Source organism: Phodopus roborovskii, unplaced genomic scaffold, assembly GCF_943737965.1.
Source record: "Phodopus roborovskii unplaced genomic scaffold, PHOROB, whole genome shotgun sequence".
Lineage (NCBI taxonomy): Eukaryota > Metazoa > Chordata > Mammalia > Rodentia > Cricetidae > Phodopus > Phodopus roborovskii.
In genome coordinates this window covers 10,368,716-10,395,797 of record NW_026126517.1, presented here as the reverse complement: position 1 = coordinate 10,395,797, position 27,082 = coordinate 10,368,716, and the positions used below count along the sequence as shown (strand labels likewise).

The 27,082-nt window shown below is 47.6% G+C and overlaps 1 protein-coding gene across 1 annotated transcript in view; it reads left to right on the top strand.

Moving 5' to 3' along the window:
• St14 (ST14 transmembrane serine protease matriptase) overlaps window positions 1-27,082 on the top strand; it is a 41,800-nt gene extending 14,718 nt beyond the window's left edge. Inside the window, exons 2-19 of the mRNA XM_051196982.1 lie at window positions 8,568-8,727; window positions 9,012-9,139; window positions 9,297-9,367; window positions 10,467-10,624; window positions 10,794-10,829; window positions 11,046-11,286; window positions 14,557-14,696; window positions 15,114-15,211; window positions 18,143-18,252; window positions 18,366-18,496; window positions 20,463-20,567; window positions 20,939-21,049; window positions 21,139-21,252; window positions 21,515-21,637; window positions 22,373-22,559; window positions 24,856-25,130; window positions 25,978-26,114; window positions 26,441-27,082. Coding sequence (XP_051052939.1) covers window positions 8,568-8,727; window positions 9,012-9,139; window positions 9,297-9,367; window positions 10,467-10,624; window positions 10,794-10,829; window positions 11,046-11,286; window positions 14,557-14,696; window positions 15,114-15,211; window positions 18,143-18,252; window positions 18,366-18,496; window positions 20,463-20,567; window positions 20,939-21,049; window positions 21,139-21,252; window positions 21,515-21,637; window positions 22,373-22,559; window positions 24,856-25,130; window positions 25,978-26,114; window positions 26,441-26,602 — 2,487 coding nt within the window. The 3' untranslated portion in view covers window positions 26,603-27,082. The remainder of the gene's footprint in view (window positions 1-8,567; window positions 8,728-9,011; window positions 9,140-9,296; window positions 9,368-10,466; window positions 10,625-10,793; window positions 10,830-11,045; window positions 11,287-14,556; window positions 14,697-15,113; window positions 15,212-18,142; window positions 18,253-18,365; window positions 18,497-20,462; window positions 20,568-20,938; window positions 21,050-21,138; window positions 21,253-21,514; window positions 21,638-22,372; window positions 22,560-24,855; window positions 25,131-25,977; window positions 26,115-26,440) is intronic.

Sequence of the window (27,082 nt, the reverse complement as noted above, 5' to 3'; positions counted from 1 at the left end):
CTGATACCTTCATTCTTCCACTTATCCCTCCACTGGACTCTGGGGCCACACACACACATGCCTGAAATCCTGCTTCCGGTCGGAAGAGCTTGGCTCTTGTCCCAGTGTTACTGCGTTAGTAACTTTATCCTTGAGACCTTGGACAGGCCACTCCCTCTCATTCAGCCTCAGTTTCCTTATCAATAAAACAATGAAGTTATGTAAGGCAACCTCTCTGATGCCTGAAAATGGAACCCGAAAAGCCGTGGTTATACAAAGGAAGAGGCAAGTTACTGATTAAATAGTTGTCTCTCTAAATTCTGGAAGGTGATCGTGCAGAGAGGCAGAAATTAAATTGTGGATCTGTCTCCAAGTGCTACATGTTTCTGCAGAAGCAGTGTTTCTGCCTGCCTTTTCTGGAAATCAGGGTGACAATGGCAGTCTTGTAGGGTTCTCAGGATTGTTGTATAGGTCGGAAAATTACAAGTTTAAAATACATCTAAACATAACGACCATTCTAAATAATATTTCTTATACACATACATAGCCTGCCTTTGCCTCCCCAGTGCTGGGACTAAGTGTGAGCATCACCACCGATTGGCCTATGATCTGTATTTTCAATGTGTACATCTTGAATGTCTTTTGACAGCTTTGCTCCTGAAGAGTTTGTCTTTGTAACTGGTAGCTTTTACTATTACTTTCCAACTGTTCATTGCTGAAATACAGTAGATTTATATTCATTGATCTTAAATTCTGCAACCTTGCTAAACAATTTCAATAACTTTCTTTAAAATTTTAAACTACATTGATTGGTTGGTGTGTGTGTGGGTGTGTATACCGCATGGTGGTATGTGGAGGTCAAAGGACAACTACCAGGAGTAGGTTCTGTCTTGATAGCAAAAAGCCCTTACCTGCTGAGCCATCTGGCTGGCACACAGACAGCATGGTAATCACATAAGGGTAGACAGGCAGCTCGATGGAACCAGTTAGTCTGGGAAAAAAGCTACAGTTAATTTCATGAACATTTATTTGACAAAGGTGGTACTGTGGAGAAAGGATAGTTTGTCAATAAAGGTGATAGACTTATTGAAGATGTGAAAATGAAAAGGAATTTATTCATACCTACAACATGAAAACAAAGGCCCACAGAAGCTCTTGGGTATACAGACCCAAATCAAAAACCTAAAATCATAAAACTTCTGGTAGAAAAGGTAGTGGAAAATCTTTTGCTTAGGCAAAAATTCTTAGATTAAAAAATCCAAGCTTAATCTGTTAAAGGAAAGTTTGATAGGTTGGTCATCATAAAATAAAAACAACCTCACCCTCATCAAAAGACATTACTAAGGAATTAAAATACAAGCCACAGAGAGAGGAAAGTCTTTGAGACCATATGTAAAGTTGCATCTAGACCATATGTAAAGAGTTCTCAAATCCAATGACAGGAACATAAGTAAGTCATTAAGAGAATAGGTAAAATATTAGAGAAAATGCTTCAGCCAAGGTCAACAGAGGACAGTGGAGTGCTTGAAAAGTCGCTCAGCGTTATCAACCATCAGAGGAAAGCCACTTAAAGCCACAGTGAGAAACCATGCACATCGATGGAAATTGAAGACTGACTGCCCTGGTTTGCTTTCCGTTGCTGTGATAAATGCCATGACTCAGAGCCACTGGGGGAGGAAAGGCTGTCACAGCCTGTCACTGAAAGAAGCTGAGACAATGATTCAAACAAGAGCCAAGGCTTTCCATGGAAGAAAACTGCCTACTAGCTTTCTCCTCATGGGTAATTCAGCTTGCTTCCTTATGTAACCCAAGACTGCCTACCCAGGGATCGCATTGCCCACAGTGGGCTGAACCCACTCGAAGAAAGCAATGAGCAGTCAAGAAAATGCCACACAGACATGCCACAGGTCAATCTGCTGGGGGCAGTTTTTCAATTGAGGTTCCATCCTCCTAGGTGGCTCTAGTTTGTGTCTGGTTGACAAAAACTAGCACATTGACTGTACTAGGTTGGGCATAATGTCTAGACTTCTCATGCATTGCTGATGGGGATGTAAAATGACACAACCACTTTGTTTTGGGGATGCTGCCTCAGTTCAACACATACTTGTGTCACTCCACAGTGAAATGTAAGTGTGGTCTGATACAATGACTCTTACTGGGTGTTTATACCTACTGAGTAATTTCATTAGCATAGCATGGTGGCTTGAATGAGAGGCCCCCCATTTCCTCAGGCACTTCCATACTTGGTCCCCAGTTGGTGGCATTGTTTTGGGAGGCTGAGGAGATGTGGCCTTGATGGGGGAAGTATACCCCTGGGGGGGTGGGCTTTGAGGTATAAAAACCCATGTGCAATTCCCAATTTGACTTCTCTCTCTCTGCTTCCTGTTTATGGATAATGAGATAAACCCTCAAAGTTCTAGCTCCCATCCTTGCCTGCTGCATCACTTTCCCATCCCTCTGAAATCCAAACAAACCCTTCCTTCTATAAGTTGCCTTGGTCATGTGTTTCATAACAGCACTAGAAAAGTAACCAGTATGTGTTGAATTCTAGAAAGAAAAAAGCAAATAAATGTTCAGTAACAGCAAAGTGTGGTTACTTAGAGGCAGGAAATCAGGGAAGATGAGGAGGGAAGCTTTTAAAGGTGATGACATTATTTTGACTGTGATGTTGGTTTCACAAGTGCACTTGTGTTTGTTAGCTTTTCATTGCCATGACCAGACTACCCGACAGAGGGTAAGGATGACCTTCTACTCACTCTGATCAGCCCTGTCTGCCAATGGTTCTGTAGCACAACCATCTGGGGAACAGACATTGAAAATGCAAACCTGTGGGAGACACTTCAGGGCCAACCATAACAATGCTTCCAACTAGAGTCAGAGTCTAAGCAGGTGCCATTGATTGTATGCCACTGAGCCTCGGTGATACGGTCTGAAACACTTGAAAGAAGACTTCAAGACTAAGCTAAGAACATGCCCAGAAAACGCTAAGAACTGTAAAACACAAGGGAGAACAAGGCAGAGGTGCCATGAGTGCACTCTACCATGGGTGTTCCGAGTGTCCCTGCAATGTATTCGGATTTTTTTGTGTTTATGTGTTTATCTTGCTCAGTGAGTCCTTTGAACTTGGGGATTTATACACATACCAGATATATACATATATACATATCACCAGATCTCTTTCTTGGACATATCCTTTTGGTGTTTTGTTGGCAATGTCTTCTCTGCCAGCTCAAAATTGGACTCCAGCTTCTTTTCCTTTCCTCTGTGGTGGTTTGAATAAGAATGACCACCATTAACTTATATATTTGAGTACTTGGTCACCAGTGAGTAGAACTGTTTGAAAGGATTACAAGGGTTAGGAGGGATGGCCATGTTGGAGGAAATGTGACACTGGGTGTGGTCTTTGAGCTTTCAAAAGACCATGCCAGGCTGGGTGGTGGTGGCGTACTCCTTTAATCCCAGCACTTGGGTGACAGAGGCAGGTGGATCTCTGTGAGTTCAAGGCCAGCCTGGTCTACAGAGTGAATTCCAGAACAGCAAGGACTACAGAGAGAAACCCTGTCATGAAAAAAACCTGAAAAAATAAAATAAAAAGACCACGCCAGGTCCAGTCTCTCTCTAGGCCTTCTGGTAAAGATGTAGAACTCTCAGCCCGCTTCATCACCATGTGTGCCGCCGTGTTCCCTGCTATGATAATAATGGACTAAGCCTCTGGTATTGTAAGCAAGGCCCCAGTCATCGCTCTCCTTTATAAAAGTTGCCATGGAGTTGGGTGGTGGTGGCACATGTCTTTAATCCCAGTGTTTAGGAGGCAGAGACAGGTGGATCTCTGTGAGTTGTAGACCAACTTGGTCTACAAGAGCCTCCAAAGCCACAGAGAAATCCTGTCGGGCAGGGGCTGGGGGGTGGGTTTCCATGGTCATGGTATCTCTTCCCAGCCATAGATCAATGACCAAGACACTCTCCCTCCTTCCTTCCCTCCCTCCCTCCCTTCCTTCCATCCTTCCTTCTTAAGACCCTGTGTTATTGAAAATGGGAGTGAGACCAGGAAATATATAGTTCAGAATCTTCAAATCTTTATCTCTACTCAAGCAAAGAGACATCTGCCCCTCCAGATTCCTATAGTGGGTGGGAAGGAGAGGTGGAGAAATTTGACCAGAGAAAGTTGTGACTTGAGGACTCAAGGTCAGAAGACTATAGTGAGAAGTGGAGGGAAGGAGATGGGTTTATTCCCCCGCCTGTTCCCAGATGCTAGTAGCTGCATGAAGATCCAGTGAGGAAATCAGAAAGCAGTGCGTTCTTTGGAGCAGTGAAACCATACTGCATACCACTGGCAGTGCCCAGTAGAAAATGACTAGACTACCAAACAGTGACATACACATGCAGAGCTTTGAACAGCCTTTAGGATCTCATTCTGTAATATGAGGGGACAATGAAGGATCATTGAGCATTTAAGGAAAAGCTTCAATTCAAAGGACAGGTATTCAAGAAAAATATAAAGAGAAAAGCATGCATCTACAAAACAAACACAAGATATAATAAAAGCGGGTTGGAGAGATGGCTCAGCAGTTAGGAGCACTGGTTCCTCTTCCAAAGGACCCAGGTTTAGTTCCCAGCACTCACATGACAGCTCACAGCTGTCTGCAACATCTTCTTTTTTAAAAAGATATAATAAAAGAGGAAAAAATAGAAAACCTTGTTAAAGCTGGGTGATGGTGGCACACACCTGTAATCCCAGCACTTGGGAGCCAGAGGCAGATGGATCTCTGAGTTCAAGGCCAGCCTTGACTACAGGATGAGTCCTGGGATAGCCAAGGCTACACAGGGAAACCCTGTCTCAAACAAACAACAAAACAAAACAAAAAAAAACCTTATTAAGTTTTAGTAGCAAACATGAAAACATCGTAAAACGGTTAAAGAAAGATGGCTAGCACAGAGAAAGGATAAGGATTGATGTAATTAAGAAAAATGGATCGGAGAAAATGAAGGAGAGGAATTAGTCAAGAAATATAAGAAAGCTTCTTAGATTGAAACATGGAAATTTCCAAGCTCAGAGGACGCATGTCCTTCAGCATAATGAAATTCAGAGTCAATCCAGGGTTCACTTCGGGGTTTTCAGAGAAAGACAAACCATTGAACGGAAGCAAACAGATTTATGTTTCTCAGAAGCAAAACTAGAAATGTAATATTTTCAAAGTTCAAAATGGAAATTATTTTAACCCTATAATTCTGTACCCGTGCCAACTATCAACAAATCTGAGCATTGAAAAAGGGTATATATTCTTATTTTTGTTTATTTTGTTTATTTATTTATATTTTTGAGATAGGGTCTCTATGTGGCCCAGATTATTCTAGAATTCACTGGGCTGGCCTTGAACTCACAGAGATCCACCTGCTTCTGCCTCCTGAATGCCTGAGTGCTGGGATTAAAGATGTGTGACACACACAAAGAGATGAGTAGATAAAATTAAAAACATGTAAAGTGGGGCTGGAGAGAAGGCTCAGTGTTTAAGAACACTGGCTGCTCTTTCAGAAGATCTGGGCTCAATTCCCAGCACCTACATAACAGTCCACAACTGTCTATAATTCCAGTTCCAGAGAATCTGACATCTTCACACCAAAGCTCATAAAATATAGTTAAATTAAAAAAAATGTAAGTGTCAAAATTTTTCCTTCTTACAAGGAAAAATTGAAGAATTCAAAGCTGAGGCAGGAGAATCACTGAGTTCAAGCTTATCCTGGGCTACATAGTGAGCTCCAGTTTAGCCTATATTTAGGCTATCTTACTCGTAAAACCAATAAAAAAACAAAACAACAAAACATAAAAAACCAAGTGAAAGTAGAATGAACCAAAGAGATGAAGACACAGTTTTTGCAAGGAAGCTCCTGGATAATGAGGACAGAGGGCTCTGGCAGATGTGAGAAAAAACAGAGGGCATTGGGAGAAAGACTCAGGGAGAAAATGGACAGACTTCATATGTGGAAGGTTGAAAAGAATTACAAGGTCTTAGCAATTATGTAAAAACTAGAGTGTTTATTGAAATCTAAATAAATGAAGCAAATTATATAGGAGAGGAAACAATAGTGAGTGAAATAGTCTAATGAAAAGAACGAAAATTTATCTATTTATCTGTTTATCCTACATATCTGTTTATTCATTTTTCTAGTCGTTTGACTTGGGAGAGTTGTTTTGTTTTGAGACAGGGTCTTGTTATGTAGCCCAGGCTGGCCTGGTGTGTGCTGTGTAGTTCAGGCTTGCTTCAAACTGGCAACCATACTGTCCCTTGCCTGTTGAGTGCTCGGGACATACAAATATAACAAATGCTTCCCAAGGGCTGGGACTAAAGGTGTTCACCACTACAAGCTAGGTTGTGGTTTTTTGTTCATTTTGTTTTGTTTTTAAACTTTGGTTCTACAACTTTAGGAGGGCGGAGGAGAAAAAAAACAAAGGAAGGATGTTATAATTACATTATCAAAATAGTAAATCAGGGCTCAGCAATAAAGAGCGCTTGCTGCTCTTCTAGACGACCTAGAGGACCATAATTTTAAAAAGTTAGCTGGGCATGGAGGTACACACCTTTAATCCCAGCACTGGGGGAGTCAGAGACGGGGGTATCTTTGTGATTTTGAAGTCAATCTGTTCTATACAGTGACTTCTGGAAGAAGTAGAATGAAAGATTTTTAAGTGCCTATGTCTGAGATGTGTGTCTATGGGACCAACTAACAGCATGAAACTTTGAGATGCAAGTATGCTAGTGTGGCAGGGGTGAGTTCTGTCATATCACTGTTGCTGTGACAAGGTGACAGATCTATCTTATCACTGTTAATGCTGTGACTGATGGGATGTTGGTTCAGGCAGTGAATGCAAAGACTTTTGGCTGCTCAAGGTGCGGGAATGAGTGATGGATGAGTGCTTAGCCCTAGGACACTTAACACTGCTCTCTCCTCTAAGACCCAAGACCAGGAACATGGTGTTAGAGGGGCGGGAAGAATGTGAGAGCTGGGGCTACTCAGGCAGCCTGCAGAACACCATTTTTGGGCAAGACTCAGCCATTGCAGTCATGAGCTCACAGCTGCTGTGACTGCTTCCATTGGGTCTATGCAGTCAGCAGCCAGCAGTCAGACTCGATGGAGGAGGGGCTCGGGTCCCTACCTCTCGTTCCTGAGCATACAATGAATAGTTTCAGGAAAAGGGAAATCATTGTTTCACTTGTGTGCCCATTGGTGACTCCCAAGTCTCCAGTGAATAGTTCCCATCCAATCATCACACACATGGCGCTGGTTAGAATCAATGGGTCATAAAACTAGAAGTCATAAATCTGGGAAAGAGACTGTTAGGAAGAATGGGGTGTGGTGGGGGTGGGGCCCTGAGGTGGTGAAGAGGTGGCTCAGTGGTGAAGAGCACTAGCTGCTCTTCCAGAGGACCTACACTAGCATCCACGTGGCAGCTCACAACTGTCTGTAACTCCAAGATCTGACACCTCACATAGACATGCATGCAGGCAAAACAATGCACATAAAATAAAATAAATAATTAAAAAAAGAATCGGGGAGCTGAAGGGGTAGGTGGGAGAAAGGGTGTGGGAAGAGAGCCATCAGAATGTGTCATACACACACATATGAAGTTGTTTAAGAACAGCCATCAAGGTGGCTGGGCAACTGATGGCCTTTGTCACCAAGCTTAACCCGATTTTAGTCCCTGGAGCCCATGTGGTGGGAGTAGCATTGACTCCTACAAGTTGTCCTGTGACAGCCACCACACACACACACACACACACACACATGCACACGCACATACACACACATGCACACACATATATGCACACACACATATGCACACATATACACACACATGCAGACACACACACATGCAGACACACACACACACACTTTAAAAGAAGGGAAGTTGGTTGGAACTTGATGTGCAGAACCTATGTAACAGCTGCGGTGCCTCAGAGCCCTGGCACAGTTCTGCAGCGGAGGGAGTCAAGGTGGGGTCTTTGCTTTCTTCGCAGTATCAGGGGTAAGGCTGCTAGACAGGGTGGGCAATTTCCATCCTGCTCACAGGATTTCTGGCCCTGGTGACCAAGGGGACTGCATTAGGTACAGTTGAGGCTGGTCATACAAGTCCACACAGTGCCACTTTGGTTTCTGGGCTGTTTGCTCTCCCTTCATTTAGGCAGCCACCTATACCAAAGATGTTTCCCACAATTCCAGACTTCAGGGCGGGTGTAGAAACTCCTAAAGCCCTGCACTCGTATTGTTTTGTCTTGAGAAAGGGTCTCGTGTAGCTCAGGCTGGCTTCAAACTCCTCCCATAGCTGAACTGCCCTCAAGTTCCAAGTGCTGAAGGCATGGGAATAAGCCAGCACACCCTGCTCCAGGTTTTGTTGAGTTCATGCCCACCAACCATGAGGTGTGGAAGAAGCCCCGTTTCCTCCGCTGGGGTGGAAGTCCTTGCACTTCGGGGTGCAGCCCCTTCTTTATTGCCCAATCCTGGATCTTCCAGGCTCACAGGTGTCACTGAACTTCCGGGACGGGAAGCTATAGTGGGGACGTTTCTGAGTCCTGAAACATCTTTCTGTTTAGAACATGAACGGCTTTGAGGAGGGTGTGGAGTTCCTGCCTGTGAACAATGCCAAGAAAATGGAGAAGCGAGGTCCCCGGCGCTGTGTGGTGCTGGTGGCCCTGCTGGTCAGTTTCCTCTTGCTCTCACTCGTCGCTGGCTTGCTGGTGTGGCACTTCCACTGTGAGTACAGTGGGGGCTGTGGGAGGGTGACACGGGGTGGTGCTCCCTCTTCCCTCCACCATGATGGACAGGGAGAGAATGGGGTGGGCTGAGAGCGGATGGGAGGAGGACTAGCGGGGAGTGTTCTAGGGCACTGCCTCCCCGAGCCCTCTCAGGCCACGATGGTGAAGGGTGAGGGTTGGTCAGATCTGACCTCCTTGGCATTTGTTCCTCCCAGCTGAGGGCACAGGATGGGACTGGTAAAGTTGTGCCATTGTCCATCACCACCTCTTGGCCTTTGGCAGACTCAAATGTTCGGGTCCAAAAGGTCTTCAATGGCCATCTGAGGGTCACAAATGAGAACTTTCTGGATGCCTATGAGAACTCAAACTCCACGGAGTTCATAAGCCTGGCCAACCAGGTGAAGGAAGCGGTGAGTCTAGTCCCAGGGGAAGTCTTTTGCCCTGCCTGTCCTAGCCCCCCACCATGACTCAGCTCATCTTTGCCTCCGGATCCCTGGGCTGGGGCTGGGGTACAGCATGGAGCAGCCTGGGGAAGGGGTCATTTCTACTATTGTCCTCTCCCCTCAGCTGAAGCTGCTGTACAGTGAAGTTCCTGTCCTGGGGCCCTACCACAAGCGGTCGGCTGTAACTGCATTCAGGTGGGTGCTGGCTTTGGTGTGGTGTTATTGGCCTTGACTGGCCAGGGAATAGGATCATGTGCCTATCCCTTGTGCAACTGACTTAGAAGACCTGGTGCTTCTGTCTCCAAAGCAGGGAATGATGGGAGGGTGCTGGCTAGAGAAATTCCACAAACATCATTCTGACAGGAACTGCCACATGGGCTACATTCAGAAAGACATGGATTTTTTAAAGTTGGGTTTGAGGGAGTTGGGGTGCCCAGAAAGGCTTCCTAATGCAATCTTCTTCTCCTCCTTCTCCCTCCTCCTCTTCTCATCTCCTCCTCCTTCTTCTTAATAGACTTTCTGCCCAAAGTGTTCAATTGCTTTCATTGTTTTTGTGCAGCACTGGGAGTGGAACCCATCACCTCCCATATGAGGCAAGGGTACCAGTGAGCCACAATACAGCTCCCTGATCCCCATGTTAAGACATGCTCTCACTGTGTTGCCTACACTAGTCTCAAACTTGTAGACTTGGGTGACCCTCCTGCCTCAAACTCCCGAGTAGCTGGGACTGTAGGCTCTGTGCCTGGTTCCCGGTGTACATGTGTGTTGTCCTGTGAGATGACCATCGAGCCTTATTGATGCTAAGCACTCTGCCACCAAGCTGTCTCTTCTTCGGAAACATCATCTCCTCAAGTTGTCCAGGCTAGCCTCAGACTTGCAATCCTCCTGGCTCAGCATCTGGGATTGCAGATGTATGCTGCCACACCCAGCTCCAAAGTACTTGTATTTTGCTTGTTCGGTGGAAGTGTCTGGAATACAGGGTAGCAGGTGGCATTCTCACACCCATCTCAAATGAACAATCAGACCCAGGAAGATTCTGCTGATATGCTGTGGGCTCAAGCCTAGCCCAGGCTTCCTCCTCACTCCTAAACTTGAGCTGGCCCCAGGACATGTCTGCTTGAGGGCTAAGACCAAGAGAGCAAGCAAGGGTCAAGGGCTAAAGTGGGTGGGCAGCACAGAGAGCCTGAAGCAGACTAGTGTCTCTCAGAGTAGCCTGAACTGTATGTGTGCTCATTGGTAATGGAGAATGTAGGTCTCTGGAGCCTCCATCTTAGGCTCCCCTCTGTCTCCCCAGTGAGGGCAGTGTCATCGCCTACTACTGGTCAGAGTTCAGCATCCCCCCGCACCTGGCGGAAGAGGTCGATCGAGCCATGGCTGTGGAGCGAGTGGTCACATTGCCACCTCGAGCACGGGCACTGAAATCCTTTGTGCTGACCTCTGTGGTGGCCTTCCGTGAGTATGGGGCAGAGCAGGGTGGGGATGTGTGGCCCAGCCCGGAGAGGAATGGGGCCTGTCCCGGAGGACTGCTTGCAGAGTGGCACCTCCCTTTTGGTAATAAGGAAGCAAAAGTAAGGAAGTTGATTGTTTCGGTAAAATATTTGCCTTCTTTCTTGTTCTTCAGCCACTGACCCCAGACTGTTGGGGAGGACGCAGGACAGTAAGTATCATGTTGACCCCTGGTGGGAAAGAAACGGATCTTGTCAGATGCCCAAGCCGTGAGGTCCCTAGAAGTCAGGCAGTGCTGAAAGACAGACATCCCCCCCCCCCTGCCCAGCGTCCCCTCACTCAGTGGTTTGAAATGCATTGGGGGTGTGGCTAGGCCTGGGGTGTGGCTGGCAGGGTCTATATCTTCCTTGTGTCTTGTCTCACACAGACAGCTGCAATTTTGCCCTGCATGCCCATGGCGCGGAGGTGATGCGCTTCACCACCCCTGGCTTCCCTAACAGCCCCTACCCAGCTCATGCCCGATGCCAGTGGGTCCTGCGGGGGGATGCCAACTCTGTGCTGAGCCTCACCTTCCGCAGCTTCGATGTCGCTCCCTGCGATGAGCTTGGCAGTGACCTGGTCACCGTATATGATACTCTGAGCCCCATAGAGCCTCATGCTGTGGTGCGGTGAGTGTCCTAGAAAGCACGGGAGGCCCCGGCTGAGGGAGCCTGTCCCTTGTTGGGATGTATCATCTGAACTGGTTGTGGTATGGATTTGGGATCTAGTTGGTGACATTTGGCTACAGGCCACTGTGAATCACTCAGTGGAGGGCAGGTGTGGTGTGCACCAGCATGAGTGGGCCAGGAGGTTCTCACCTTTGGCAGATTCAAGGCTGATGTGCCATCCAGCAGAGAAGCGTTGGCCTCCCTGCCTGTGGAGAAAACTGGAGTCTGCTGCCAGAAAGGCAGGTTTATGATCAACCAGGTATAGCCAGACATGCAGCCCAGGAGACTGTTACATTGACCGGTGACTTGTTACAGATCCCAAGAGGCAGGGACGTGGTACAACACAGCTCAGCACAGCTTGGCATACAGAGTAATAATGTAGGAAGCTCCAGGTCAGCTGGGAGCAGAGGGAGTAAGGAAGATTTCATGGTTCTCTTGAGAAGCAAAGCCAACATGGGCGAACAGGTTTCGGATTGGCTCATTGGGATCATGTCAGCAGTCTCTGGAGCCAGGGGTGCCGCTAGCTGTCTGCTACCAGACGCCACATGTACAGCCTGTTGGAGGAAGTGTGCAGGCTCTGGACAGGCCAGGAGATATCCGAAAGGTCTTGGTAGGTTAGGCTCTCTTGCTGGTACCAGGGGGGCTAAAGCCTCCGATGTCAGAGCATCGGAAGCACAGAAACTAAAGGTGATATTAGTATACCTACTGCAGGGGGAGTTGGCCCAACATGGGTGCCCTAGATAGCCCCATGTCAGGATGGAGTTCTTTCCACACCTGTCCAGGGTGTTGGGGAACGGTCAGCCTCTCTACACAGCAGGTCAAAGCCTTCTATCTGTTAGCTCCAACAAAGACAGAACCATTTTTTTGACACAGCTTAGCAGTCAGGAAGGACTATGCAGCTTTCTCATCTCTCTACAAGTATCTTTCCCATCTGTTAATTATGTAAATAAGAAATACTGCTCCTCCTGCCCCTCCACACCCAAAAAGAAGCCTAAAGCTAAGCATGTGGTTCATACTGAGTCCTAGTACTTTAGAAAACTGAGGCAGGAGGATTGTCTGTGCTACCTAGTGAGTTCCAGATCAGCCTGGGCTGCACGTGTGAGACCCCCCCCCCCACACACAAAAACACATTTGCAGAAACGATTAAAATTCTAGGAGGGAAAATAAAATGAGAAATCAACAAGCAGGAGAGTAAGTGGCCATGGCTGTCTAAGTTTCTTCCTGTTGTTGTGAATAAAAACACCCTGAAAGCAGCTACTTAGGGGACAAAGGGTTTCTCTGGCTCTGAGTTCCAGGTCCTCGTCCACCATGGTGGAGAGTCCCAGTGGCAGGAGCTAGAGGGCGCTGGTCCTTTGCATCCACAGTCAAGAAGCAGAGGGTGGTGAATGCCTGTTTTCTCTTTCTCTGTTTTGTGCAGTTCAGGGTCCGTACTCCATTTACACATTCACTTTGCATGTCCAAAAGTTCATCTCCTGCTGACTCTGCATTTTATCAAGTTGATAATTTTCATCACACTGACTCCTCGCCTCATCACCTAGGACCAGCCACTGCTAGGTTCAACTGACTTGTGTGTATATGTGCATGCCTTTAGAAAAAATTATACTGTTTTTGGTTTTTTTTTTGTTTTTTGTTTTGTTTTGTTTTTGGCCTCAAACTCACAGATACCTGCCTGCCTCTGCTTCCTGAGCTGGGATTAAAGATGTGCATCACCACACCCCTTTTACCACATACTAATCATAGAATCTTGGGCAAGCTTAACCTCTCGGTGATTCAATGTCCTTCTCTGTGAAATGGTTGTTCTAGTGCCTACTGCAGATTGTCATAGAGATTTTGAGTCAATAGATTTAAAAACATTGGCTGGGGCAGTAGCTAGGTAGTTGAGAGGTTGTGTAGGGTTCTAACTCAGTAGGTGATTGTGTGGGGCTGTAGCTCAGTAGATGAGTGATTGTGTGGATCTGAGTTCATTTTCACCTCTGAAAAGAAATGAACACAAACCATCCACCAAGAACTACCTCTGTCAAGATGTTTTCAAAGGAGATTTTTATCATTGTTTCTTATCCATAGATATGTGTGAGTGAATGCTATGAGCATGCAGAGGCCAGAGGAGGGCGCCAGACGCCCTGGAGCTGGAGTTATGAGCAGTAGTGAGCTGTCCAATGTGGGTGCTGGGAATGGAACTCTGGTTCTCTGGGAGGGCTTCAAGTGCTCTTAATCACTGAGCCTCTCTCCAGTCCCCATTTAGCAAGTTCTTAATGAGAAAATATTAAGAAGGCAGAGGCAGCCATTTGGTGGTGGTGCATGCCTTTAATTCCAGCAAGGCAGAGACAGGTAGATCTCTGTGAGTTCAAGGCCAGCCTGGTCAAAACAAACAAACAAAATAATCGCTAGCTTTCTGTTTGCCAGCAGCTACCAGGAGAGCCAAGCTGGGTGTGCACAAGTTCATGCAGGAGCTATGAGGAGGAGACAGTGTAGTGTGCTTTCACCCGAGGCTCTGTGCTTCTCCAGGCTCAGTTAAAGCATCCAGACTGGCTCTAAGGCCAAGCAAGGTTGTCATGTGCAGGGTTTGTGTTTACTGTATTAGCCACAAGTACTCTTATGGTAAACCCGTCCATCATGGTGCTAACCCACTGAAGTTTTCCCGAAGCCTCCAGTCTGTTGCCAAGGAGACAGCTGAACAGCACTTGGGGACTTTGAGGGTCCCAAACTCCATGGAGCTTTACAGATTGATAAAACAGCCTTGGAAAGGGCCACACACTACTGAAGGTTCTCACTGTGCAGCTTGTAGAAGGCACAGGATGCTCGAGCTGCACTGTAGTCACTAAAATAAGTAACATTGGTTAAATTTATACCTGATAAATCATGTAGAACAATAAAATTTTAAAAAGAATTAAATTGTAGCTTGGCATGGCGGTGCATGCCTGAAACTCCAGCACTCAGGATTCTAAGGAAGAAGGATAATAATTTGTGCTTAGCCTAGGCACTATACAGTGAGACCTGTTTCCCAAAATAGTCTTATTCTGTAGCTCAGGCTAGCCTTGAACCCTCAGCCTCCTATTGCCGGGGCTTCAGGTAGGTGCTACCATGTCTCATTTTCCTGAAAGCTTTTGGACCCTTCTGTGTTCAAGTCTAGGGTTGGGAGTGAGGTCTCCAGGTCTCTCTGGTTGGAAGCTAAGTTGTGTGTGAAAGGTCTTAGTTTGTCTCTGTCACTAACTCCGTTCCTTTGCCTTACAGGCTGTGTGGCACCTACCCTCCCTCCTACAACCTGACTTTCCTCTCCTCCCAGAATGTCTTCCTTGTCACACTGATAACCAACACTGATCGACGACATCCTGGTTTTGAGGCCACTTTCTTCCAGCTGCCCAAGATGAGCAGTAAGGATGGGCAGGGCCAACGACGGGCATGCTGTCAAGCTGTAGACAGGTGCAGGCCTTAGAGGGTCTCCTGGAGCCAGGAGGTTGGCAGACTAGCCCTTCACGGGGTCAGGCTGGAAGCCGAGACCAAAGAATATTTTGCTGGCTGTCTTGGAACTCATTATGTAGACCAGGCTGCCTTGAGCTCACAGAGATCCGCCTGCCTTTGTCCCCTGAGTTGGGATTAAAGGAGGGGGCCACCATGCCCAGCTAAGGGACCACTGTTAAAGTAGCTGGCTTTGAGCACTTTCCCAAAGTGCAGTGCCCTGTTTGTAGACAGGTGGGGTGAGGCTTGAATTCTTCCAGACTGTGAATTCTTCTTGCACCCCCTGGCTGGGGGTCCTTAACTTTCCCACTTTCTCTTACCTTTCTTCTCAGGCTGTGGAGGCTCCTTGAGTGAAGCCCAAGGGATATTTACCAGCCCCTACTATCCAGGCCACTATCCACCCAACATTGACTGCACATGGAATATCAAGGTAGGACTTGTGTGTACATCAGGGCAGCACTTGAGGATGAGCAGAGGGGGAAGATGACTCTGAACAACTCAGAGTCACATTCAAGAGGACCACACGACTAGGGCCTTTGCTGTAGGACTAGCCACACTTAGATTTCTGGCCTAGCTCTTTGTTGGCAACTGATGAGAAAACATGGGCTACTTATTAATAATATACTATGCCCAGGGGGATAGAATATTACCTAAGTAAACAGGAAGTGCATTGTAAGCAACTTCCAAAACTCTAGAAATGACAGCAATATCTGGCTGCCTGGATAGTCACCCAAAGTTCTTTTGTAATGTTGGGGCATCCATCTTCAGCCTATAGGCCCATATTATCTGACAGACTTTTCAATGAAGCAGAAAATTTGAAAGACTTTCCCACCAATAATTGACAGTTTATCAGTCACTTTCCTCTGTATCCTGCAGAATGTCTGGCAAACTCTTCCATAAAGGACTGTCCCACCTTGTTTTGGCAAATTCAGCAGTCACTTTCCTGTGGGTCCTGCATGTCCAGTTTATACAGCATATTCAAACAGTCCAGACAAGAGTACTTTTTGCCCAAATGGCTAGTCTTGCCACATTGAAAGCAAATTCCATAAGGAGTTTCTTCAGTGCCCAGCATCCTCTTGAAGTAATTGGTGCTGCCAGGAGCACACATGTCTCACTGTCGAAAAAAGTCTAAATTCTTAAAATATTTTTAATGTAGGTCTTTGATGTATTTGAAGATTAACTATCCATCTGAAGTATATCTCTGTGTATCTAAAAAACCTAACTAATACTATATGTTTATTATAGATGACTACTCATTTGTATTTTTAACTATACATTACATTTTTAAATGAGCTGCATAAACATACCTTAAACAAGAGTAGAAATATATATATATAATATATAATATATAGTATAAAAAATTGAATTTAAATTTGTATCAATAAACCAAAATCCATACCAATGTAAAGTATTCATTTCTATATCATATCCCCCTTTTTTTATTTAGAAAGAGATGACTGTGATCATTAATCATTTATAACCAACTCCCGTTAAATGAAAACAAACATTCATAAACAATATTTTGGGAATTTGGGCATAGTTTTCTATACTTCTTCCTGCTGACTGGGGGCACTGGTAATCTTATGGGGATCCTGAGAAAATTTAGAATTATGGTTAAATCTTGACTGTAGTAGTCTGTGAGGCTGCATGGTCTCAGTCAGTTGCCTTGAAGCTGTTCTGACTGTTGGATCACCTGGGCCATCACTCCTATTGGAGACTTCTCAGGGGGTCTTCCTTGTTCAAACCATATTAACTTGGAAGTAATCCACAGCTTCTCACCTTCTGTGGAAACAAAAGCAGAACCTCTTTTCCAAAGCAACATATCCTTAGACCCAAATTTTGAAGTCAAGATACCGTTATGCTGGTTTCGCTTAGCAGCTCCACAATCAAATGTCTCTCTGCAGTTAGCTCATTAACAATCAGAAAATTCAAAGAAAAAACAATAGTATACATAATCCAGACTCTGTGTATTTTCCAGCTTTACATGGTCCATTGTAATTATTTTTTTTTTGTTCTATTTCTCCTTTAAGGGCCTCAGTTTATTATCCTTAAATTATTATTATTATTTTAATCTATGACTCTCTATCTTCCATCCTCTCTCTCCTAAGCCCATGCATATTTAATGCTTATCACACTGTGACCTGTTTAGAGCTTTTTTTTTTTTTGGTCTGAGTCAGTCCTTATTGCCTCTCTGTAATCATTTTGTGACCATTGCTTTAAATTGTTCAGTTGGTGCAGCTAGGACCAGAGCGGCTGATTTGGCTGTTGGTTCTACCCTGCTTGGCTTTCCAACACGGAAGGGGTACCAGAGGGAAACACGCTTGCTTACCCCCCAACTCTGGCAAGCAGTACTAAGTAGCATACAGCTGTGTTCTCAAGCCCACAGGCAGTGCCTAGGCGAAGCCTCTTTGTACTGTGGCTCATTTAAGAGACTGTGGAAATCTGCCATGTTGCTTAGCTCATGGTGTTTGGCTGTTGGCTCCATCTTGAGGGCAGCTGTCCCAGAGATGCTTCTCTGAATCGGTGCCAACATGAGAGGCTAGGAAGCCCAGTGAGGCACCCTTTCTGTGTGTTTAGAACCCTTTTAAATCTTTTTTTCAGGTTCACATTAGTTAGTGGGCACCATATGTAGCTGGAAGCTTTTATGCATCCCACCCAGTCCTTTAGCCACTTATAAAATAATCACTCTGAGGCTTAACGTTATAATTGTTTGGCCAATGGCTCAGGCATATTACTGACTGGCTCTCACAATTAAATTAACCCATTTCTACTCATCTGTATATCGCCATGTGACCATGGCTTACCAGTAATGTTCTGGCAGCTCTTTGGATACACCACAGGTAAAGTACTTCCTGTAGAAGAAAAAAAAAAAAGTGTTTTTTGATTTCATGAGAATATCAAAAAAGCCACTATGTTGAGGTTGCTACGGCTTGTGGACTATTATGTTTGACAGATAAGCCAGGCACAAAAAGACAAGGGTCACATGACCTCACTCAATTGTGGAATCCCCAAAAGTTTGGTCTCTTAGAAACTGAGAGAATGATGCTTACCAGAGAAGTTGGGGAGGGGAGGAAAAGGGGTGGGAGAGGCTGACTGGTGGGATGGTGTTCAGTTAGACAGCAGGTGGACACTCTGAGGGAAGGGTTTTGTAGTGATAGTGTATATCTTTATGTTTTATGTTTCATTAAAAATTTTAAATCTAAGAAAAGATCCCTTTAACATATCTATGTATGTAAGAGGAAAAGTCTGTGTGTGGTTCCTTTGGTACCCTGCTCCCTCCTGCTCTGTTGCCCTCCCATGGACACGCTTTGCTTAAGAAACAGCAAAAGCCGCCCTGGTCTCCAAATCTCTCTCTCTTCAGGTGCCTAACAACAGGAATGTGAAGGTACGCTTCAAACTCTTCTATCTGGTAGACCCCAACATACCACTGGGCACCTGCCCCAAGGACTACGTAGAGATCAATGGGGAGAGGTGAGCCCCTGATGCTGTAGTCACCATCCTGGGGTGGGGAGGGCTGGGTCCAAGGGTCCCCCAGTTGTCTGGTTGCTCACTGAATCTCCCTCTGTCTCACACTTGCCGTCTAGGTACTGTGGTGAGAGATCCCAGTTTGTTGTCAGCAGTAACAGCAGCAAGATCACTGTTCGCTTTCATTCTGATCACTCCTACACAGACACCGGCTTCCTCGCTGAGTACCTGTCCTATGACTCCAATGACCGTGAGTACATACGGCTAGTGCTGATGGATGGAGAGACTGGCACAGGAAGGCTGGCCTGGATGGGTGGAGCCCTGTGTTAAGCTTGCTAAGCACCTGTAAGGCTCTGGTTTCCATCCCCAGCACCAAAGCAACAAAAGGATGACAGTAATGCTGGTACAGCCTGTGCTTTTCAGGTCTGGTTCCCAGAGCGCAGCACAGGAAGCCCCAGGACTCTCCATCCCAACTTGCTGGGCTACACCTCTTTGGTTCAGCATCACAGTGACTTTGATGATAATCTGTACCTCTTTTGAGACTCTATGAGCACTTTTAGGATTAATTTGTAGTTTTGAAGCATTAGAAAATCCTCTTGCCTGCATGAGCAGTAAATTCATGGGCATACAAACTAGAGTTTGAGGGTCCCATATCTAAAATATTTGGGACTGAAAGTGTGGCACATTTCAGTTATAATTTTTTTTTTGCATAAATACAATGAGGTATCTTGGGAAAGGGACACAAGTCTAGGCTTGAAATTGGGTAGCTCAGGTAGGAGAGTGCTTGCTGCATGGCATGAGAACCTTCGTTTCAATCCCCGACACCCACACACCAAGCTGGTTTGTGTGCCTGTAACTCAGAGCAGGGGAGGCAAACATGGAAGCCTGCTGGCCAGTCAGTTTACCCAAATAGATGCTCTCCAGGTTCAATGAGAAGGCCTGGCTAAATAAATAAATAAATAAATGTGGAGAGCAATTGAGGAAGACACATGACATTGACTTCTGGCCTTGGGTGCAGACATGTTTGTGCACCCACAGGCACACGGATATGTACACATACACCACACATACATACATAAAGGTGAAGCTTATTTCTCCTGGACCATTGCACAGCACATTAACACACCTGTGTCCCTTGAGGCCAGGTATGTGGCTCCCGCCTGTGACATCATGTCCACTCTCAAAATCTTCAGTTTCTGCATCATCCTGGGCTTTGGTCTGAGGGATATCCAACCTGTACCTTTTCATTTCAACCCTGAGGGCTGGAGAGATGGCCCAGATGTTAAGAGCACTGGCTCTTCCAGAAATCTTGAGTTCAATTCCTGGCAACCACTTGGTGGCTCACAACCATCTATAATGGGGATCTGCTGCCCTCCTCTGGCGTGCAGCTGTACATGCAGAACAGTCATACATAAAATATACATTGGTTTCAACCATGTATCATGGAGTGACCATTTAGACCCACACTTGATTTAAAATGTAACTGGGGCTGGAGAACGGCTTAGGGATTAATAGCACCTGTTGCTCTTGTAGAGGACCCAAGTTTGGTTCCCAGCACCCACAGGATTGGTTCACAACCATCTGTTAACTCAGGTTCCAGAGGATATGATACCCTCTTCTGGTCTCCATTGGCACTACAGGCATGTGGTACATAGACATGCATGCAGGCACACATAAAATGAAAATAAATAAACCTTAAAAGAAAATGCAACTACACAGCTTCCAAAAGTCTTACTGGATGACCAGATACCTTTGATGTAAGAACATACTTCTGACTGAAATGTGAATGTGCCAGGGCGGTGACAACAGACTTCTCACAGTTCTGTCCTTGCCACAGGGAGCAATTGTCAGGCTTCCCCGTTTCTGGAACATTGAACTTCAGATCATGTGTTAGCATGAAGGAAATACTGATGTTGTCACTTGGGTAGGACACATACCCCATGGTCCCACTGCTCCGTAGTCCCAGTCAGTTTGCAATGGCAGAGGCCTCTGCTGGGAAACACACACAGGACAGTGGACCACTGCACATACAGCTGTCTACACCCGGTACAGCTAGTGGGCCTGCTGCCCATCCTGGTGCTGATATAAGAGCTCCCTTTGTCAGACTTGAGTCTCAGTGTGCCTCTGCTTGCAGTCTGAGGGCTCGGTGAGGCTGTGAGGTGGCTGCCAGGGAGAGGGGGTCAGCCGCAGACTTCAGGCTTCTCTCTTCCTTACAGCATGCCCAGGGATGTTCATGTGCAGCACTGGACGGTGCATCCGTAAGGACTTGCGCTGCGACGGCTGGGCAGACTGCCCAGACTACAGTGATGAGCGCTTTTGCCGTAAGTCCTGCCGTGGCCTCCCTCTGCCTGCCCTCTCTCATCCCATCCCCTTATGCCTCCTCCTACCCTCTCCCACCCTTTCTTGTCCAGTGGCCTGACCTCCTCCTGCTCTGGTTCTATCTTGTCAGTTTCATGGCCTTGTTAGCTGTCTATGCTGGCAGAAAGACACAAGGCAGTGATACCCCGTTCTCACTGCTGTACCCCTTTGGTCTCCCCACCTGCTGCCATTGGAAACCTCGGCAGACAGGCAAGTGTCTGTCAGTGCCAATGGCTAGTGGCGCAGAGCAGCTCCATGCCATGCATCTCTGGCAGCTGTGACTGCCCAGGCTGCTCCTGGGAGCTTCCAGCTGATTACTGTGCTCCCACAACAGGATGCAACTCCACCCACCAGTTCACGTGCAAGAACAAGCTCTGCAAGCCTCTCTTCTGGCTCTGTGACAGTGTCAATGACTGCGGGGACGGCAGCGATGAGGAGGGATGCAGTGAGTACCCTGGGGCTGCCAACTGCCTGCTTGGCCCAGTGAGCCAGGGAGGGCATGCTGGAAGTTGCTAAGGACCTGTGCCTCTCTAGGTTGTCCTGCTGAGACTTTCAAGTGTTCCAATGGGAAGTGTCTTCCTAAGAGCCAGAAGTGTGATGGGAAGGACAACTGTGGCGATGGGTCTGATGAGGCCTCGTGTGACAGTGGTAAGACTTGGCCCTGACTGCCTTCGGGTGGAGATGGTCATTCTCACCGAAATTGCGCCCCACCCAACATAGTAGCCGGTATCAGACACTATGTCGTGCATCCAGAGCCTGTAGCAGGGCTGAAGGGGTGGTGGACATGGGTGTGATAAATGGGGCCAACTAAGGTGAGGAGTCCAAGGTAGATGTGCCATGATAGTGTGCCGTCTGGGGTTTTGCTGCCAAGAGATCCATTTCCCTGATGTGTGTCCTCTCCCATGAACAGTGAGTGTCGTCTCTTGCACCAAATATACCTACCGCTGCCACAATGGGCTCTGTCTGAGCAAGGGCAACCCTGAGTGTGATGGGAAGAGGGACTGTAGTGATGGCTCGGATGAGAAGAACTGTGGTAAGCAGAAGGACTGTGTGTACTGGGCCAGGGTGTTTACTGTGCAAGGTAGTCATGGGAAGAGTACCCAGGGGTGATGATCCCACCAGATCCTCACTCACCCAGCCCAGTGCCCACTCAGAGGGCACATCTGTCTGGAGGAAAGGAAGACTTCGCCATTTGGCATAAACACACTGCTCTATCTGAGACACAGCTGGCATTCTGGCTGCTGTGTATGCTGTGGGTGATAGATAGAATGGCATAAACACACTGCTCTATCTGAGACACAGCTGGCATTCTGGCTGCTGTGTATGCTGTGGGTGATAGATAGCCATGGATGGGTGGCTTGGAGAAGGAGCCCAGCTGCCCAAGCACAAGGCAGGGCTTTGCCTTCACCCATTCATGCCTTAAACTGCAGCCTCCTTGTCCTGGAAGGGCTGGCTGGGTTGCCTTCATGGTCCCATGCACTGTGCTCTGGGATGTATCCCTCAGCACTGGACAAAGAGATCTAGTCAAGTGGCACCACATCGAGCCTAAGCAAAGCAGCAGGTGTCTGGAGCCTTGATGCACCTGTGCAGCACAGCATGGGATGGGGAGAGACAGGGTGATGGGAGGACGGGGGATCTATGAGGCTTCAGCACTCTGCTGCTCTAGTGTTGCTGTGCAGCATCCCCCATGGCGAGGAATCTCTCTGTGCATAGGGAATGTCCCTTTGATGCTCACTGGCTGCACTGTGCTTCTCTGTCTCCTCTCCAGACTGTGGGCTGCGATCATTTACCAAACAGGCTCGGGTGGTTGGTGGCACAAATGCAGACGAGGGCGAGTGGCCCTGGCAGGTGAGCCTCCACGCCCTGGGCCAGGGCCACTTGTGTGGGGCCTCGCTCATCTCTCCCAACTGGCTGGTCTCTGCAGCTCATTGCTTTATGGATGACAGAAATTTCAAGTAAGTACCCAGGTGTGCAGTAAGGCACCCTGTGTGTGAATTCTGCCAGGGCAAGCTGGCACCATAATAGAGTGATGGAGGAGTGGGCATTTATCCCATAAGGGACTCAGTAACAGCCTTAATAAATCTCAACTTTTTTATGTGGAGGGAACGGGGGCTTCCAGCAGGGTCTTTCTACATAGCCCTGGCTGTTCTGGAACTCACTATGTAGACCAGGCTGGCCTAGATCTCAGAGCTCTACCTGCCTCTGCCTCTGCCTCTCAAGTGCTGAGATTAAAGGCATGTGCCACCATGCCCCAAAGTCAGGTTCTCTGTGTGCCAAATTAGGCAGGTCTGTATATGACCCTACTTCACAGATACTGGGACTTGGAGAAAAAAGGACATTTGTCTGGGGTTGCATAGCTCAATGGTAGAGCCAGGCTTGAGCCCAAGCATAGATTCCAAAGCCTGTTTGGTTAGTTTCTGCATGTCACGGTTCCTTGGGTTTGGTTAGCGATAAGCCTTGATTTAGCCTATGATCTGGCTTACAGGTGGCCTTAGGCAGGTTATTCCCTTCCTAGGCACTAATGATGCCATACGGTGAGTTCTTGTCACTGGAGTTGGGAGAAGCTAAGGGTGATACTGAACTCGTGGCCCAGCACTGTACCTGGCACCCAGTAGGTGTGTGTCTACAGGGAGAGTTCACAGTGGTGTCTCAGAATGAAGTCTGGGAGACCAGAGAAGTATCAGAAACAGGTAGGTAGGGATGAAGCTGTGGCTATTTGTGTCTGAGGTCCCGCCCCACCCCAGGCTCCCTAGCTATTGGCCATGAGAGGTGAAGAGGATACAGACACAGGGTGATTTCCTAAGAAATCACCTAAGAAGGAAGGGCTGACTTTTGTCAGTTGTTTGCTCTGCAATAGGCAGTTCGGGAGCCATGGGACCTCTGCTACTGTGACCACTTTTTGCAGAGACTCCCAGCAGGAAGCAGAAGGCACAGCTCAGTGTGCATCATGTGGGGGAAGGAAACAACAGTGTTGGGTGCTGGAGGGAGTACAGGCCTCTACACTCTCTGGTTTGGTCACTTGAGGCATGAGTCTTTTTTTTTTTTTAAGACAGGGTTTCTCTGTATTGCCCAGGCTGTCCTGGAACTCAGAGATCCTCCTGCCTTTGCCTCCTGAGTGTGCCATCACTGCCTGGAAAGGCAGGGATATCTTAAGTTCAAGGTCATGTTTGGTTACATAGTAATCAAGTTCCAGGACAGCCTGGGATACATGAAACCCTGTCTCAAAAAAAAAAAAAAAAAAAAAAAGAGAGAGAGAGAGAGAGAGAATTAATACAGTTAGTATTGATACTTGAGAGATAAGTGTGAATAAGATTTGGTTCATGTATTTCACAGACTTGGTAAGATAGAGGGTAAATTATACAGGCATGCACATGCAGTGAAGGGTGTGCTAGAAACAGGTCTGGGCTCACTTGAGAGGACAGTGACTGGAGAGTGTCTTTAAGAGCAGGCGGGTCTGAGCAGAGCCCTGGAAGGTGTGCTGTTTGTCTGCTGAACCAGGTGGCTCAGACCCCCAGGAAAGGGTGGTGTGCAGGGAGGCTGGGCTGATGGCATGAAGTTTCTTGTCTGTCTCAGCTTCCCCTGTCCTTGGCCAATTTCCATACTGTTTCACTTCCTGACCTTTCCCTTTGTGCTTCTTAGCTTCTTACTCCCCAAGCTCCGCTCTGCAGGCTTTGTCAGGCAAAACCATAGTTGAGTTCGAGGCTTGCTTTGTTCCCTTCTACCTCCCATGCGGTATTTGTCCATCTGTGGGATGCTGCAATTGGTTTCCATCTCTCACTCCAAGTACACTCTGAACTTGACATTGGCCCTAGGGCCATTCTTAGAATATCACAGATGTCCAATAATGGTTGGATGAGTGAATGAACAAATAGGTGGAAGAATAAATACATCATTGGAGGTGAGAATGAGTGGGAAGCCACATTAGAAAGGAGAAGGCCTTGGGCTGGAGTGATGGCTCAGTGTTTAAGAGAATGTACTGATCTCCTATAGGACCCAAGTTTAGCATCCAATTGAGCGGTTCACAGCTGCCTCTAACGCCAGCTCCAGGGGTATCCAAGACCTCTTACTATGCTTAAATGAAGTCTCTGGTTGGGTTAAGCCCAAGTAAGACAGCTTCCCTCTGGCTGCTGGTCCTCCGAAGCTGCTTAGGGCTTTGTTTATGGTAGGTGACCTTCTGAGAGTGGGAGAACTTTGTGCATCCATACTCACCCACAGATTTGTGATTGTTCTCCTTCCTCTCTGCCTTCCCAGGTACTCAGACCACACGAAGTGGACGGCCTTCCTGGGTCTGCTAGACCAGAGCAAGCGCAGCTCCACTGGGGTGCAGGAGCACAAGCTCAAACGCATCATCACCCACCCTTTGTTCAATGAGATAACCTTCGACTATGACATTGCCTTGTTGGAGCTTGAGAAGCCAGCAGATTACAGCACTGTTGTGCGACCTATCTGCCTGCCTGATACTACACATGTCTTCCCTGCTGGCAAAGCCATCTGGGTCACAGGCTGGGGTCACACCCAAGAAGGAGGTGAGCTTCAAGCCTGGCCAGGAGCTGCAGAGAGCCTCAGGCTTTCCTGCAAGGCCATGGTGCTTGCACACTTGTAGCACATTGGTATTTAGCCTTGTCTGCACCAGAGTTCATTCTGGCTTCAAGGCTGGTGGATTACTCAGCTTCCTGGTGCCTGGCAGGATGCAGCTGTTTGGGGAAGAAAGGAAAAGGAGGCACCTAGTAAAAAGTGTAGAATTTGCAGGGCTCTTTTTGAAGCCTTGACTCTGCCACTGAGCAAGCTAGTGGCCAGTTGCTTCATCTTGTAACTGTGGTTATCCGTCTGCAAAAGTATGCTCTGCGAGTGGGAACAGAGGTGTGGCTGCTACTTTTGACTTGGACAAACTGTGGCACTGGGCCTGCAACATTATCCCTTGTGGATCCTTGTATGCCCTGTGGAGGGCAAGCAGTTTGTAGGTAAATTTTAGATTGAAAAACTCCATTATAAGATGAATAGAGTACTTCAGTGAACATTCATACAGAAAGTAAAACCCTGGCATGGAGGGCTCTCTTACAGACAGACTGGGGGAGGGGTGGCATTTGGTGGCATTTCTGGTGTGCCTGCTTTCCACCCATGCCTTACCTGTCATGTCTCATCTGTCGGCAGCAGTGTCACTGTGCAGTCTGTTACTTTCTATGACTGCTCAGTACCCTTCCACGTGCTGCCAGCTACTTGCCCATCTGTCTGCCAGCTGCAGGCATTTGGGCTATTTCTAAGCATTGCTTGTAGACTTGACCAGTGAGGAACATCTCCAGTGAGTTTTCCCTGTGCAGCGTGGCTTCCTCCAGGAGCTGCCTGTCAGTCTGCCCTGGCTTACTGTCTCCCCAGGCACCGGAGCACTGATCCTACAGAAGGGTGAGATCCGTGTCATCAACCAGACCACCTGTGAGGACCTCATGCCACAGCAGATCACCCCACGGATGATGTGTGTGGGTTTCCTCAGTGGGGGTGTGGACTCCTGCCAGGTGTGTGGGCTTGCAGGGGAGAGGCAGAGTTGGAGGAGGAGGGACCTAGAAATGCTGGAGCTGGGCAAAGGCCAGGCTAAAGAGGGGAAGGGCCTTGCAGAGGGTGGTGGAAAAGTGGCAGGGCTAGGGAAAGGCAGGGCAGGGGGAGGGGAGAAGAAAGCCCTAACTAGGGAGAGGTGGGGCTGGGGAAAGCCTGGGCATGGGAGAGTAGGAGTCAAGAAAGGGCAAGCTGAGGGGTCAGCTGGGCATGGGAGAGGCCATTTTGGTTGAGGCAGCTCCTGAGAGTTTAGGTAAGGGTCTCATACACAGGATTTGTTTTCACCTAGGGTGACTCTGGTGGCCCGTTGTCCAGTGTAGAGACAGATGGGCGAATCTTCCAGGCTGGTGTAGTGAGTTGGGGTGAAGGCTGCGCTCAGAGGAACAAGCCAGGCGTGTACACGAGGCTCCCTGCAGTTCGGGACTGGATCAAAGAGCAGACTGGGGTATAGAAGCATGGATGGCCTGCCATGGACACCCACAGGGATGCTCCCACATGCGCACCTGGAGACAGGCCAGGACCATTGAGGCCTTTTATACTGTGCCCTCTTCCTCACAATCCAGACTGTGAACTGCATTCCCAGGACTCAGGGTTCGTCCCTTGGCTTCCAAAGTGGGGCCAGGAGTTGGGCAGAGAACTTCAGTGCCATTGGCCCAGGCTTGGGGGCAAGGATTTGATGACAGCCTTCTGCTCTGGTCCTGAACTGGGTGAAGATGACCCTTTTCTGGAGACCCGCTTCCTGACTCTAAGAGGCAACCATCACTGAGCTCCTGGGAGCCCTGTGGGTGGAGGGGCTGGAGTCCCCTAGGGTCACTGTCTTCAGGGAACCCTGACCCCAGGGACCCTGGAAAACAGTGGCACCTAAGATTGAAATTATCCTGCTCACTCCAAGGGGAGGGTATTTGTGAGTAAAACATTTTATTTCTTTTTA